Source organism: Artemia sp. Qi Xiang Cuo, chromosome 3 (assembly GCF_049724085.1).
Source record: "Artemia sp. Qi Xiang Cuo chromosome 3, ASM4972408v1, whole genome shotgun sequence".
NCBI classification, from domain to species: Eukaryota; Metazoa; Arthropoda; class Branchiopoda; order Anostraca; family Artemiidae; genus Artemia; species Artemia sp. Qi Xiang Cuo.
The window spans coordinates 71,772,784-71,790,348 of NC_142796.1; the positions used below are offsets into that span (position 1 = coordinate 71,772,784).

At 36.1% G+C, this 17,565-nt stretch overlaps 1 protein-coding gene across 2 annotated transcripts in view; it reads right to left on the reverse strand.

Annotated features, from left to right (window-relative positions):
• The window catches only part of LOC148954491 (intraflagellar transport protein 38-like), a 34,099-nt gene that overhangs the window by 10,216 nt on the left and 6,318 nt on the right, over window positions 1–17,565 (reverse strand). Inside the window, exons 3-6 of one of the 2 annotated variants that reach the window (XM_089087118.1) lie at window positions 14,617–14,856; window positions 12,669–12,869; window positions 4,235–4,402; window positions 2,996–3,119 (exon numbers count right to left, since the gene is read on the reverse strand). In XM_089087118.1, the coding sequence (XP_088943244.1) occupies window positions 2,996–3,119; window positions 4,235–4,402; window positions 12,669–12,869; window positions 14,617–14,856 (733 nt within the window). The remainder of the gene's footprint in view (window positions 1–2,995; window positions 3,120–4,234; window positions 4,403–12,668; window positions 12,870–14,616; window positions 14,857–17,565) is intronic. The other variant, XM_089087119.1, reaches the window with a different exon arrangement.

Sequence of the window (17,565 nt, forward strand, 5' to 3'; positions counted from 1 at the left end):
TTAATAAATGAATCTTAAAACGATTGACACTTAAATTTAAAATATAAATCAAGCTTAAAACGAACAAAAATCATTAAAAACAAGAGTTTGGGCATGACCTCCTTCTCTTACTGTAAAAGTCTAAAACCTTCTGCGTAAAAAAAATAATCAAATATTCATCAAAGTATCAAAACTGATATCAACGTGACAATATCAAAGTGAAAAAATGGGTTTGTGTCTACCTCGGAGTTTTTATTATCTGATGTTCAAACTATTTTTAACGAAATTGCTATCTCAAAATTTTCATTGGATGGGTTTGGGGAAAAAGGGCATGGGGGGACTAGATTCAGCTTCGGTATCTTTTGACTCTTCAAAAGTGAACTAGAACTTTCTATTTTCAATCAAATGAGGGTTCTCTGAAGTTTATTAGAGTATCCCTTCAGTAAGAACTATATATATTCCCAGAGTATAACTTACAACGCCTTTCCCTGGGCCCTGGGGGTTGTGTTGACCCTGGAGTTTTAATATCTGATGGTTGAACTATTTTTAAGAAAATAGTCACCTAAAATTTTTATCGGATGGTTTTATCCATCCGATAAACTCAAAGGCGTGGAGGACGGGATGGGTCAGTTGCCCTCCGGTATTCTTTCTCTCTGAGAAAATGAACTACAAGTCTTAATTTTCATTCAAATGAACCCTTTCTTAAGTTTATACGAGCATACTTGCCATAAGAACCATTTATGCCCCCAGAGCAATACTTACAACGCCTGCCCCAACCCTGGGGGGGGGGTGTCGACAAAGGATTTTTTCTCATCTGATCTTTGAACTATTTTTAACAAATGGCCATACGTAAAGGAGTTTTTGTTATATGATCTTTGAACTATTTTTAACAAATTTGCAACCTCAAATTTTTTATCAGATGTATTTGGGGAAAAGGGCTTCGGGGGGCCAGTTGACCTCTGATCACTTTTGACTCTTAAAAAGGTAACTAGAACTCTGGATTTCTAATCGAATGAGCCCCTTTTGAAGTTTATACGACGACCCCTTCTATATGAAGTGCCTCTGGGAAAAAAATAAATGGAGTGTAAAGGGAGGCTAGCTGCCCTCGCATCTCTTTTGAATATTAAAAAGTGAGCTCAAACTTTCAATCTCCAATCAAATGAGCCCTCTATGAAGTTTATACGAGCATCCCTTTCATACGAACAATATATAGCCCAGGGCAAAACTTGCAACGCCTGCCCCCGGGTCCTGGGGGGTTGTGTCGACACCTGAGTTTTTGTTATCTGACTTTTGAGTAATTTTTAACTTAATGGCTATCTCAAAATTTTTATCGGACGCATTTGGGGAAAAAGGGCATGGGGGGACTAGTTGCCCTCCGATCTCTTTTGACTCTCCAAAAGTGAACTATAACTTTCAATTTCCAATTAAATGAACCCTCTTTGAAGTTAATATGAGCATCCCTTCCATAGGACCCATATTTGCCCCCAGGGAATAGCTTACAACACCTCTCCCGGGCCCTGGGGGGTTGTGTCGACATCGGAAATGTTGTCATATGATCTTTGAACTATTTTTAACAAAATAGCTATCTTAAAATTTTTATTGGATGCATCTGGAAAAAAAGGGTTTGGGGGGAGGAAGCTAGTTACCCTCCGATATCTTTCGACGCTTAAAAAGTGAACTAGAACTTTCAATTTGGAATCAAATAAGCCCTCTCTGAAATTTATACGAGTATTCTTTCCATAAGAAGCATATATGCCCCCAGGGGCATAACTTATAACCCTTGCCCCTGAAGACTGAGCGGTGTGTGTCCAGCTCAAACATATAATTTCCAGAACTTTCAACTACGTTGAACAAAATGGCTATATCCAAATTTTAATGGGATGTGTTTGGGGAAATGGTGGGCGTGGAAGGGGTGTCAGTTGCCTTAGAATCACTTTCGACCATTAAAAAGGGAACTAGCCATTTAAATTTCCAATCGAATGAGCCCTTTCTGAAGTTTCTACGACAACGTTGTCTATACAAAGCCTTATGTGCCCCCAGTGCATAACTTACAACCCTTGCCCTGAGGGTTGTGGGGGAGTTGTAATCCTCAAAGACCTAATTTCCAGAACTTAAAACTATGTTTAATAAAATGGCTATCTCAAAATTTTTATTGAATGTGTTTGGGGAAAAGGTGGACGAGAGAGGGGGGTTACTTGCCCTCCAATCACTTTCGAATATTAAAAAGGCCACTAACCTTTTGAATTTCCAATCGAATGAGCCTTTCTTGAAGTTTCTACGACAACGCCTTCTATAAAAACCTTGCATAACTAAAATATGCCCCCATAGCTAAAAATAATATGCCCCAAGGGCATAACTTAAAACCCTAGCTCTGAAGGTTGTGGGGGAGTGCCCTCCTCAAAAACATATTTTCTATCTGGAAATCAACTACGCTGAACAAAATGGCTATCTCAAAATTTTGATTGGATGTGTTGGGGGGAATGATGGGCGGGGGGGCTAGTTGCCCTCCAATCACTTTCGACTATTAAAAAGGGCACTAGAACTCTCGATTTCCAATCGATTGAGCCCCCTTTGAAGTTCCTACTACGACCCTTTTCATATGAAGTGCCTCTGGGAAAAAAAAATAAGTAAATAATAACAAAACAATGGAGCCGTACGGCCTTTACTATAGGCAACTCTATAGCGTTGCCTCTGATTGTACAAAATGATGTCACTTCATTCGTTGATAAGTCTATCTATAGATAGACAAGTCTATCTATCATCCATCCATGAGTCATTCCTTGGGCAGAACTAAGGTAGATAGTCATAGAATTAAGGGATGAAAGATTGGATTGTAAGCACTTTGATGAAGTAAAAAAAAAAACAAAAAAACAAATTGGAGATAAGGAACCGATCTTGTATATTTGCTGAGGAAATAGAAAAGACCTATATAACGCTGCAGGATAGATTTGAACTGACTTCAGACCCCTTGACCAACAGCTGATGTAAGAAAAATCCATTTTCATTTGTTTCTTACCATTAGGGAATTTTAGACTTTCCAAATTTTCATCTCTTTCAGCTTTTTCTTCACTGTCAAATTTATCAGCTAATTCCAAATATTCTTGCTCGTTAAATCTGTCGGCTAGACGCCTGGCGATATTCTGAAATATAGTAAAAAATATAAATACATGAGCATCTTATTTAAGGAAACTTATAAAAAAAAATATACAATAAACTTATAAGACTTATACAAACTAATAATGGCTATTTTCAAGTAAATTGTGATCAGTCTTTATGTTATCATGGCTTAAGTTGGGATAGATTTCCATCGATTTTGTTTATAGATATGTATATTTTTTTTTCCTTTTGGTCAATCCGAATAAATCTTATTAGCTCTAAAGAATCGTTTCTAAACCATGTTTCTGTTGTGACCCCCCCCCCCCCCAACAGCTTTTAAACAACAGAGTCAATCACTGTACCCACCTCTTAACTTTTCTTTTTTATTTGCTTGTCAAATTAATTATATTATCAGTTAAGTTAAAATACCTTACTGATTGATACATGCTTATAAATTTTTCCAAGTTTTTTTTTACAGTTTCATGCATATATTTAACGCGTTTACACCCCCCCTCCCCCCCCCGTAGTGTAATTTTGTTAAAATCCGGGGGGGGGCAAAGTTGGAGGCAATTTTCGCAAATGAAATTAAAATGACTGTGAAAACTGAAAAATGATCAATATATTACCATAAAGGCAAAGATATACTAAAGGAAACTGACCTGTTTCTCTGGATACTTGAATTATGCAGGCTTATCTTAGTTTTGACATTTTTTTTTGCAGAAACTGAATTTCAGCTGAGGGGTCAAACTGAGATCTGGGGGGGGGGAACTTGGGTCCGCAGGGGGCAGTTGCTCCCCTTGCCTCATAGCTAATTACGCCCATGCCCCACCATCCACATGTCACTTCCTGACTGAGAAGCCATGCAACGGAGATCATAAGAATCGATATAGATTGTCATATCTGATGCTGCATTCTTTACCTGTATTTAAATTTGATTTGAATCGATTAATCGGTAAATAGAAGATTTTTTTCACCTAAGCTTAAATTTTCTTACTTTTACCTATTGTTTATGGGACCACAACCCCCTTGAAGGTTAAAATTCTGAGGCTAAAAAAACCTGTTCCACATGCTTGATTCTCACTTTAATAATTAGTAAATGAAAATTGTCTAGATAGACTCGTTCTCATGTCTTTCCTGAAGGTAAACAAACGCTACTTACCAGTCTCTCATTCATAGTTTCCTTTTCATTTCTTTCTCTTTCTTCCATTTGGGTTTTGAAAAATGACAGAGAACGAAATTTGCTTACATATTGCTCTTGACACTCACGTAATTCAGCTTCAATGCGTTCAAGATCATCCATATAGGCGGGACGAATTTTTCTCACAGCCTGTGACAATAAATAGTATGAAAACCAAATATCGTTCAAATTAAAACTAAACCAGAGGCAAAACCTTAAAATATATTTACTTGATATATCCTCCCATGAAATATTTTTTATTATGGTTTTAATGTATAACAGCTATTAAAAGATCTTTTGAGAGGCAGTCCCCCCCCCCAAAGTAGTATTTTGCCTCTGCCACAGAGCCACATATTTTAGAAATCGAACAAAGACGGAAAATTCCTTATATCACTACAGGGTGTAAACAAGTCACTAGAGTTTAGCCAATTCGTACATGAAATAAATTTCAGGGTATTGCACGGATCACATTTTAGTCATACTTGTGAATAAAATCAAAGTTGCAGACGACCGCAACTCCATTTATGCATCTCGTTCCTAATGTTTTGAGTTGAAGATTGCTTTACTTTTATGCGTAAAATCGATGATTGACCAATAAGAGTAAAGACGGAAGGGCAAGGAGAGAAAGAGGAGCGAAAGACCGAAAAATTTCTTTTACGTTATTTCGGCTATTTTTTTCCTTTTTGACTCACGATTCATTATTTTCACCCTTGAAGACACAGACTATCCCCGTCGATGCTTTTGATAATATTGCTGAGGACAGTTTTACCTAGAATATACATTTTTAAGATCGTGGTAATTATTTGCAGTGTCAGGCCAATAAAATGTCCGAGAAGTCCAGTTATTATTTGGTGTTATTTTTTTAAAAGTAAGACCTAGGTACTAACATGCGCATTGGATTCTTGCCAAAGTGCTTGTAGGCGCCGAAAATCAAGGCTGTGAGATTCATTTGTGTGCTTTGGATCCTTCTAAAAACTTCTACAGAGCTGCGCATGCCCAGCTATGCTTCTCTGCATTAACTCTTAAGGGCTGGACACACGTAGCTGATTTCGGGAACTGATTTCCAAATCAGCACCGATTTTAAAAGAAATCGGCGTCGATTTGAGCTTGAAAAATTTTCTAGTTTTCGGCACCGATTTACAAAATCAGCGCTGATTTTCATCATGATCATCACAAAAAAAAACAGAGATACAAATAAATAGTCAGCCAGAGGTATCTGTGGTGAAAGACCTCACTACTGAGCTGAGAACTAAGCTGAGATCAATCAAGCTACTATTAATAAACTCCAGTTGACTATTTCTGTCCATGATTTTTTGTTTTGAAAATTTTGCGCAATAAATTTTTTTTCCATAAATTTTTCTTACCGCTATCGTTTATCCACTGATGCTGAAATCGGTTCCCAAAATCAGCTACGTGTGCCAAGCCCTTTAGAGCTAATTCATCTGCCGTAAACGTTTTGCAATTTTGGCGTGGCAATTCTTACGTTAAACTGAAGGCTTTATTGTTACGTTTAAACCTGGATCTAGCTTTGTTTGGACTATTGCTGTTAATTCTGGTGCGAGTCAAGGCGATGTCCTAACACCCCGTCTGGTTAACGCCTGCAGTTATTTTACAGTCCCCCAGATGGAGCCGACTCATTTTTTGTGGTTTTACTGACACATCATATTTGTTGTTGTTGTTGTTTGGGGTTTGACACGTTTGACCAATAGATTATATGCGTTTGTATCACTCAGTTGTTCTGTGCCTTCTGTAAACACTAGCTTGCTTGGGCGTCACTTTGGTCAATATTCACTGAACCTGATCATGTATCACTTATCTTGCTATTGGTGGGGGATAATTCACCTGCAGCAACTGCCTGCATTGCAAAATAGGAATCAAAATAATGCAACTGTGCTTAGTCATACAGCAATTAAAATACCTATACAACACAATTATAATATATAATACATTTTTACATTATAACCTATTACATACCTCCATATATAGAAAATTAAAGATAAAATATAAAAAGATAGATGAGGATAATAAAACAAATAAAATAGAAAAAGGATAACTCTAAAATAAGAAATTATGGGAGGGGTATCAAGGCCATCAAGATTAAAAAATAAAGAACATCTACCATTTATCTTGCTTAAATTATGGGTTAATCCCCATCATCACCTGCCAACAATTAGGAACAGGAACCATAATGATGCAAATACCTTATCAAACAGCAAAATACAAAATTTATACAAGTCAATTATAATAAATAATACATTTAACCTGGCGCCTAGATCAAATTCTAGTAAAAAAAGGCAATTCTAAAAAAGAAAACGTGCGGGAAAAAAATTAAATAACAAAATGAATTTAGGGAACCAAACAAGTAGTCTTAACCAATTTACTTAATGAGTTTGTGCTTAGTCAACTATGCCAAACCCAAGGGAAAACAATAGATAGAAAGCTAGTCAATTGTCTGAGAAGGAGCCAACCTAGGTCTGGCTCTAGGTTGTATTGTAGCACCTTCTGGGGTAGGTACAGACTCCTTTCCTTTACATTTCCTCTCTGCCTTGCCAGGGCTGCTATTATCTGCTGACATTGTGGGAAGGGATGAAGCTTCTCTACTTAGGTTTTCAACTGTCTTCTTTAGGCTACTTATTTTGTTATCAACTGACTTAATTAGGCTATTTAGGTCAGGGCTGCTGGTATCTGCTGACATTGAGGGAAGGAGTGAACCTTCTCTATTTAGGTTTTCCACTGACTGATTTAGGCTACAGACTGCATTTTGAAAGGGTCTCGGTGCTAACTTAGAAACCAGTTCACAAATAGATGTAATAGCATGAGTTAGAACAGAGATGTGCTTTGCAACACTTTCAAACATGGCCATGTACCTCTTGTTAAGTTCCTCAGCTGGATGTTGATTAGGAGTCAGTGGAGGGAAATAGTCTGAGTGTACTATGGGGATGTGTTCTGTATGTTTAGGAAGTCCTTTCTTCAAGACCTCAGCAGCAGTCCTCATGGGGACATTATTGATGAAAGAGTAGCTTGCAATTAATTTCTTCTCTATGAATACTGAGCATTCCTTGACATTAGCATCATGATTACCATTGCAGTTAGGGCACTTGAGTACCTGATCTTCCTTTACTGTTTTAGATTGGGGGCATTCATCAAGGGTGTGTTGTCCACTACAAAGTAGACATCTTCTGCCTCTGTGGCAACTTGAGGCCATGTTGCCAAAACCTTGGCAATTGAAACACTGAATTGCCCGGGGGATAAACTGCTTAACTGTATACCTTGCCCCCCAAACAGAGATTTTCAGAGGGAACTGAACATCCCGATTAAAGGTGCAAACCAAAGGGATAATTGATGGGCTTGGATTTTTAAAGGCCATTGTCACTTGTTGTATTCTTTCATCAACTTGGACCTCCTTGACAAAATCATCCAGATGGGTGACCTCCTCACATGGGATAGATACTATGCCTCTTCTGTTTCTGATTAAAGCAGGGTTAGAGCTAGGACTAAGTACAAACTTAACTCTGCATCCATTTACTGCTATATCTGAAATAGAAAGCATTGCAGTAGCCATTGAGCGGTTCACAGCTATTACAACAATGGTGCCATCTGGTCCAAGTCTTTCGAACATTGAACCATAATGGCCCATGCACTCATGATTTCGGAGATGTTGAAACAGAGTTTTAGCAATTCTAAAGCACAATGTCAAAAGTCTAGGCCTACTGCTCTCATTCGGACCTTCAATACCTAAAGCCAAAATCCTTACACTAGAGTTATTGGGGTCAGAGTTGACAGGACTACTAACCATCTTGCCAGTCACCACAAATAGAACCCCAGAGGGCTAAAACAATTTAAACAACAAACTAAATCACAAAAAGGAAATAAATTATCAAACAAATAAAACAAACCGGCTACAAGCAGAGGGGGGCCCTCAGTCAATAATAAGTTAAGCAAGCAATATAAGTCAAAAGCAGGCACAGCACTAAACTTCTAAGCAGGGTATAAAAAGGTTTGATAAGCACTTTCATGCAATTGGTAGTTGCAATATGCAGGAATCTGAGAGAGTTTGCAGCAAGCACATTAACAGTCAAAGCAAGCCAAAGGCCAAAAAAAACACAACAAAGCGAGTGTACAGTCGTCAGGGACCTCAAAGGGCAGAGCCCCTTGTATTTTAATCAACAAACCGTGGCACAGAGCTATCCCTACTAGGGAAATAGCAATTATGAATTTATTTGGATCATTTCAATTTCAATTCGTCTTTTCTTCTTCACATCATATTTAGCGTATGCCGGTGGCCTGCGCTATTGATTGGATGAATGAAATCTTGCAAAATTTTTACAACTTGCTTCTAAGCTTTATCAAACAGTTCGTGGTAACAAACTGTAAGTAAGGAGCGACCCGGCTCAATAGTAACCGAAACTCTAAAATACGAAATTTTGATACCAACAGATACATCAAAAGAATCAGATTTTTATGCTGATTTCAAATATATAAGTTCCGTCAAGTTTAGTCTTATCTATCGAAAGTTATGAGCCTCAGAAAATTTGCCTTATTTTCGAAAAAAGGGGGGAAACAACCCTTAAAAATCATAAAACATTAACGAAAATAACACCGTAAGGTTCAGCGTATCAGAGAAACCTACTGTAGAGGTTTAAAGCTCTTATCTGAAAAAATGTGAAATTTTGTATTTTTAGCCAGAAGAAAGATCACGGATGTGTGTTTTTTTGTTTTTTTTTTCTTTTCTCCATTGGTGATAGTATCGACCCAGTGGTCCTAGAATATAATGAGAGGGCTCATTCGAATGGAAATTAAAAGTTCTAGTGCCCTTTTTCAGTGGCCAAAAAAATTAAGTGCAATTAGGCCCTCTCCCACGCTCATTTTTCCCCAAAGTCTCCCGATCGAAATTTTGAGATGACCATTTGGTTCAGCATGGTCGAAAAATATAATAACTATGTCTTTGAGGATGACTTAATCCCCCACAGTCCCAGGGGAAGGGCTGAAAGTTATGAGCTTTGCCCAATTTTTACATATGGTAAACATTGTTAAACGAAGTTTACAGACGTTTTCAGGGGGGATTTCTTCTGGTAGTGGGGGGGAGTCGGGGGTTACGTGGGAGGATCTTTCCATGGAGGAAGTTTTCAAGGGGGGAGGGACATTTCTATGAAGGGGGCGCCGGATTTCCCAGCATTATTTAAAAAAAATTTCAGAAATTAAATAAAAAAAAACAACAATTGTTTAAACTAAAAGTAAGGAGCAACATCAAAACTTAAAACAAACATAAATTATTACGTATATGATTGGGTTCGCCCCCTAGTCAATGCCTCGCTCTTTACGCTAAAGTTTTTTTAGTACTTTCTTAAGAGCTATCTATTCTAATTAACGGCCTTTGTGGCTAAGGGGTCATTTTTAAAGAATTGGAACAAAATTCGAACTTTAGCCTATATTTATTACTAATAAAAACGGTCGTAAATAAAATTAAACAACTTTCGAGAAAGCCATTTAACCAAAAAAAGTAAAATTAACTTGCAAATTTCGTATTAATTATTCATGTATGGTGAGCCAAAGTCAAAACCTGTATTGAATCAAAAACGTTCAAAAATTAAATTAAAAAATAAAACAAGTTTTTTTTACTGAAAGTAAGAAGCGACACTAAAACTTAAAACGAACAGAAATTATTCCTTATACGAAAGGGGTTGTTCCATCCTCAACGTCTCGCTCTTTACGCTAAAGTTTGACTCTTTCTCATAACTTAAAACGAACAGAAATTATTCCTAATATTTTTAAACAATACAAAATTTTAGCGTAAAGAGCGAGACGTTAAGGAGAGGACAGCCCCTTTCATATACGGAATAATTTCTGTTCGCTTTAAGTTTTAATGTCGCTCCTTACTTTTAGTTAAAAAAAAACTTGTTTTTTTATATTTAATCTTCATATAGGACTCAATCTTAACACAAAAACTTGCAAGTATCTCATTTTCAATTGTAAGTGCAGCTTTAGTCCCTTACCGTGTCATTCTTTTTCCGTTTGTTTGATTACTTTTTTTCAAGTGGTTAGGAGTATATATTTTTACCTTTATTACTATTTCTTCGAGCTCAGGTACTGAAGGATATTGCAGGAAAACATCAAATAGAATAAGCAAAAATAGTTTCTTATCGTGGTCATTATAGCAGAAGATACTGGCAATGTTGTACGCAGCCTTCAAAGACCCTTTTACTCATTTTAGGTCTAGTCTTTACAAAGTGATTAGACCAGATCCGTGAGTTCTAAGAAAGTCCGTAGAGTTATTTTTGATAATGTAAGTTTTTGCTATGTCTTCCAATTTGGTCTAAAAAGAGAAGAATTATGTCACGGTATTGTGCTACTAACATTACAATTTCGCCTAAACAGCAGAGTGAAAGGCTTATCCAAAATATGGTCCATAATCTTAGGCTTTTCATCCGCTGAAATGCCTTTTTAGTGCTTAGTTTTGTTGTTAAAAACTTAAAGTCTTATTTCTGTAGCATTTTCTCTTTGTACTCCGCTTGTTCTTTCGATTAAGTAGATAAGAAACATATTATTATTACTAATTTAGCATTTATATCCTTTTCTTTTTACTGAAAAATGGTATGTATATGCCAATGCAGTAATAGTCTGTTTCAGTTCCTTAGACCAGTAAAGCTGTGCCAATAAAGTTTCTTGGGTATGTCCAAAGGGTATGGGTATGGGTAACTTACAAGAGTGGGAACTGGTGCTAGCGTCGACAAAAAAGCCCTCAACGCCATTTAGCGTTTTGCGACCCTAGCCATTAATTTCAGTGTAATTATAAGAACACTTAATAGGACTGTTCTTTTATTCATCTTTGTACTAAGATCTTACATGTTTTGACAAAGAACGCTTAAAAGTGGAATCTTAGCACTAAAATTTTACATCATTTAGCGTTCTTTTGCAAACGTCTTTCATCATTCTGCTCTGATAAGTGGTCTAAGAACAATGATGAGTATATTATCAAAGTTCTCTCACCATTATTCTATATGGTAGAAATATGGCGTTCTTTGCATTTTTTGCTAACATCAGTGAGCTGTAAGATCTTAGAACAAAGATGAGTTAAAAGAACGGAAATCTTTGCACAAAGGTGTGAGATCTTATATGTAAGATCTTAGTGCAAAAGAACGGCCCTAATTTTATTTGTGTTGCTGGTAAAATTAGTATGGTAATTGCCAAACACTAGATGGCGTTGATGGTTTTCCCCCGACACTAGCTCCAGTTTCCACTCTTAAAAGTTAACCATACTCTTTGGGTATGTTACCCTTAAGTGTTACTACTCCTTGAGGATGCAGGTCGCGCAATCAATCAATTCGAGCCACTTAATCAATTGGTTAAACCAATAAATAAATTTTGTCAGGCAACCCTGCGGGGAGGCTGTAAAATGTATTTGAAGCAGCAAACAAATCGGCTTCTTAGGCAACCAAAGATGGAGGTTTCCTCCAACTGGTGATAAGAGTAAACTATAGGTGATATAGAGGATGATGAATTATACGAGTACTTCAACAAGACTAGACGTGCGACGGGTTTTTGACCACGGTAATGATTTCAGATTTAACATATTCATCTTTATTGTTGAAAAAAAGAAAAAGGAGTCCCAAAAAATGATTTTTCATCCAAATTTTGTTAAGAGGTTTGGTGCCGTCGCAGCAATACTAACTTAATTCAAAAGCAAGGAAAGAATATATTTTAAACTTTCTACATAGGATTTGGAATGATTTGATCAAGATGAGTTACATTCCCTCAGGTTACATCGCAATATAAAGATATAGCAGTAAGTTTACCGCAGATAATTTCTGGCTCTTCATTCTCGGTGCGAACAAACAACTCCTCCCACTTCTTCATGCATTAGCGCGTACAAACAGCCCCTCTCATTTGATCTGCCATCAGCGGTCCAATTACCCTGGAACACGTATTTTGGCAGAAACTTTCTCAAAATGCCTTTGAAACCAACTTGAGACTTTGAAACCTACTTTTAATTCCTAAGAAAACATCTAATAATAACATTGCACAACTAATTACCGATTTTCATATATGCATTGGACTAAATTAATTTAAAATTAGGTTCTTCAAAATTTAGTGTTCCAACGTTTAAGCCAAGTTTTGCGTTCAAGGGAAATCTGACTTGTCTACCCGTGAAAAGATCTAATGTCGTTTATTGTCGTTTATACGTTCTCTGGAGCACTCGGACCTCGGTCTGGGTTTTTATAATGGGTGAGATATGGAAAGATCATACTGCCTATAATTTATATACTGTGGGTTCCATATTTGGCTATCGAATTATTGACAGAAAAACGGCGATAAATGACGAAGGCCCAGGAAAAACGATCAGCGAACACTAATTTGCCTAGCTCCATGAAAAATCATCTATTTCACGTAATTTGACACCTGAAACATAAAAAATTACCGCTAATCGCTGCTGGATTCTTTGAAGCTCTGACGTTTTTCTTTCAATAGATGCATCCAAGATTTTTTCCGTTTCTGATACGTTACTACACTCATTCTCTACAGTTTCCATTTCTTCCTTTGCCGTTTCTATTTCAGTTTTGATTAAGTTCTCTACCAATTGTACATTCAAGGGTCGGTTAAGGGCTTTTAAACATTCTTCCTTAAAAATTGAGAGAAAAAATAAATGTCAATTCAGTCACAAGCGAGAGGATCTTCATAAAAGTCTCCCCGACATTCACAGGTGGGGGGATAGAAATATCATTTAAAGTAAGTTTAAATGACCAAAAAAACTTTATGCTTAAAAGATGAAAAAAAAAAACAGCTGAGATAAGCTGCAGTGTAAGAACACAGGTGTGCAAATTTTTTCAGCTTAACCTAAAAATTTATATTCCCTAATTTTTCTTGTGCCATTTTACCTCCCGGGTACAACTGGTAAAAATGAAATCTCAATTTCTAAATAGAATCTAAAAACACAGGATATATTCACTCCTCCCTCCAAATCCCAGCATTTTTACGGTTTTTCGCGTTATTTTGTGTATTTTTCATATCGTTATTTTAGCAGGAAAAAGGTGAATCGTTTGGAGTTGGCTTGAAAACCAATTGATCTTAGTAACCAAATTTCATTGTCTGGTATCACAGTGCCATGAGATGATCTTCTGAGACATTAATTTTTTAACCTTGATCAACATTTTCCCTTAGAACACCATAGTGGTATAGTTGCTGGCAAGATTGCTAGAGGTTTTGACATGGTACCAAAATTTATCGGTGTTTTCTAAACCGAGTTATGCTTCTTATATGCAGTCTCATGTAATCTTGACTGAGTTGACAACAGTATATTCTTAAGCTAAAATACTTATAACAGATAAAGTAAAACAGACACATGAATTATAATAGAAAAAATGAAATACGGAAATGAAGGAAAACTAGAAAATTTAAACTATACCACAAAAGCTATTCAGAATGCCCGACAGAAGAAGAAAAACAAATGTGAGTACATACCAGAATTTTAATAATTAATTGAGTAAGGGCATTAATTAGAATATTTATTATATACTTCTTATTAGTTTTACAAGAAGTCACCACACTCAGTGAAGTAGAAAGATGTGCACGGCACTGAATCAATTTTTATACTATCACGCGGTATAAGCAAATATAGCGCTAAAAGAGAAATGAAGACAACATGTCAGTTTAAGAAAGAACTATAAGGTATTTCTTGGAAAGAATAGTTTTTCAGCAAGCTCTTTCAATCAAAATTTGAACCCTGGATAAATATTTGCTATCCTATTACTGAATTGGGGCAATTCAAGGAAGTTTAAGGAGGAGAAAAAAATGTATTTTTCAATATCTAGGGGGGCAAATGTGCTGTTTTATCATTCTTATTCAATGAAGATACCAAAAATTGGCATATTTCGATGGAAATACCCCCCAAAAAGGTATGTTTCAAAATATAAGAGACACATTGGGGGGCACAGGCCCTTCGTACAGTTCTCCGTCACTGTTATTATTTACGTTGATAGAACTGATTGCTGAATGTTTCCTCACGCTTTTTATGATAAGAAACGGTGCGTTTTATTTAAATCTTGTGGACGCATGGTCGAGTACTAACAATAAACTACCCCTCCCCCACCAGAATCAAGGTATTTCTAGAAATAGCCGAAATTCCATCGGTATATTATTTTTGGCATTTTATAGATTCCGTGCATCTTTATTTATTACCACTCACCCCTTCCATAAAATTAATAGACGGAATCGATGATATACACTATCATTATCATCAGGAGGTAAAGCCCGTAGGATATAGGAAGAGTAGGAAAAAAACAAAATAAATATAAGACAAACAAACAAATATGAGATATAAAATATAAAAGAAAACAAAACAAACATAAGACAAATAAACACAAATTAACCTGCAGATCCCTTTCACTATCGAGAAGAGTGAAAATGTCGACGCTCTTGTCAGTAATGTCCGTTATTAAGGAGCGCATCTCAGCTGCACTGTCGAAGTGAAAATTGGCATGTTCCTCCTGTAGCGTTGAAATATCTATAGACTTCAAAAGATATCTTGTAACCTTTGAAAGTTCCTGTACAGCAGAAATATCAGCCTTGAAAACTTCAACTGGGTCAATTTTTTCATTAGTTTGTTCACTCTGAAAGACAGAATTTGCGTTGAAAGAAAGCAGCTCTGAAAGAAAGTATTAGTTTTTGTTTATTTTATGTTAGTATTACGTATTTTTATTGAAAGTTGATGATACTCACTTGTCTCACATGTCTTGATACTCACATGTCTTCATTTTACTTTTTATGGAGAGAGTACTTGCCCCCCCCCCTCGTCTAGATTGCGAGAAAAAACTTTTGTTGTACTTATATTGAAAAATATTCTATTCTGGTTTTTTCGTTGACAAAATAAAAAAAAATGCCCCCATCTAAAATTCAAAACTTAAGCCCCCCCCCCTAATATGCGTCAATTCACATCATTGGATAAAACTGAAAGGAAAATCTTGAATCCTCAAAGTAAAAAAAACAAAAACTCAAAGGAGAGCGTGCGCAACTTCTTGCGTTAATTGTTGTATATTAGTTAAAATTGTAACTGGAATATTGACACCTTAATCATTTAGGCGTCACGTCACACTTCAATTATCGGTTAACACCTTAATTATTTCACGTCATCTGAAAAAGTAATAAATGAAAAATAAATTGAAAAGATTGTATGACCTCTTCTTAGAACCACAATCCTCAACGATTTATGAACTTGATGACTAGGTTACTCTGTGATTTTTATAATTTAATGATGTTTATCATTATTCTTTTTGGTATGAAGGCTTTTACAAATTAGGGTTAAATCTAAACATGTACTTTTCTTTGCTACATAATATATTTATGAGTAATTGGTAAATAGTTGCTAAATACTGATAAAAACCACATTGTTTTTCCATCCTACAAAATATAAAAAGCTGACAGTGATGAATTTTCTGAAGACAGTGATTAAAATACACCTAAGCAACTATTTTGGCTCTATGAAAAATAACTGACTTCAGCGAAATATGATGCAAACACTAAAACAAAGAAACGCGAAGACGGCGTCATGAAGAGTGGTTTAGCTTGTGTGGTTTTAGATGTGTTTCAAAAATGTTCAATGGAGAGTATAGGAATTTTTCTATTGTCTGTTACTTCTACAGTGCCACTAATGAATAGATCCCACGGCATTAATAAAGTCTCCGCAAAGTTAATAATCTGTTTTCCTGAAAAGACTTTGTTGACTCTATTGCAGTTAGAAAAAGGATTAAACTTTATTTAACTTTTTCAAGAAAATAAACAAAGTTTAGCCAATAGCAGAAGACCTTTGAAGAGATTTCAAATAAACGAAATATTTATAGAATGTTAATAAATGTCTATACCAAACAGCTCGTGGTAAGGAGCTCTAAATAGGGAGAGGCTCGGCTAAATAGTAACCGAAACTCTTAAAAACCGCACTTTAATGTCAATAGATACATCAAAGAATTTAGTTTTTATTCTGATTCCAAATATATAAAGTTCGTTAGGCATTTAATATTACCCATCAAAAGCCACAAGCCTGAGAAAATTCAAAAAGGGGGGAAAATACCACAAAATGTCTTATCGATCTTAGTGAAAATAATACCATCAGACCTAACATTTGAAAGAACTACCAGAAGAAAGATCACGGATGCGTGTTTATTTGTCTGTGTTTTTTTTTTTTTTGTTTTTTTTTTGTGTTTGCCCCAGGGACGTTGAGACATGAATAATGGGGATCGCCCTGTTGTTTCTGTAACAGCTGTTGCTTTTCCAGTATCGAGCCAGTGGTCTTAGAAGATCGAGAGAGGGCTCTTTTGATCGGAAATAAATGTTCTACGGTCCTTTTTAAGTGACCCAAATGGTTGGTGGTTGACTGGCCCACCTCCCACGCCACTTTTCCCAAAGACATCTGATCAACATTCTGAGATAGCCACTTGATTCAGCATACTTGAAAGGTCCAATAGCTATGCCTTTGGGAATGAGATGACCTCTCATAGTCCGCGGAAAAAGGGCTGTAAGTTACGCAATTTACCCGATGCTCACATTTAGTGTTTGGTATTGGGAAATATTTGGGGGTATTTCATGTGCAGGGGAGGTATTTTTCAAAAGGAGAACTTTCCATGGGGAGGAGAATTTCCCCGGAAAATTTTTCAGGGGAAATTTTACACCGGAGGGGAGGGAAGAGATTTCCTGGCATGATTGTAAAACAGTCAGAAATTTAATATAAAAAAAAACAAGTTTTTTTTTCAAGTGAAAGTAAGGTGCAACATTAAAACTTAGAACAAGAAGTAATTATTTCGCATATGAGTGGACCTACCCCTTTCTCAACCCTCGTTCTTTATGCTAAAGTTTGGCTTTTTGTCGCAATTCTTTAAGAAAGACTGCTCAAACACAAGGGTAGTTGAATTTGGATGAGATGCATTTTAAAGAACTTCAAGACTTTGGCATAACAGTGAGGGTTCAGGAAGGGACAGCTCCTTTTATATACGAGATGATTTCTCTTCATTTTAAGCTTTAATGTTGCTCTATACTTTCAGTTGAAAAAAAACTGTTTTTTTTTGTTTTGTTTTTTTACTTAATATATAATGGCTTCTACTCGTTTAAATCTTTTGCTTGGTAAAAGTAAGGATTAGACTAAATAGTCTTTATACTATAAGACTAGCTTATTAAAAGGAAAAAAGATTAAGTGGACGGTAAGTTTTCTCATCTCTATGTCTAATTAATTCAAACTATTTGCTACAAAAAATTGCTGTAAAGTCCAAAAAGTGAAATTACTCTTTGAGCGGGACAAACTTTTTGGTATGAAACTGCACACAAACCTTATT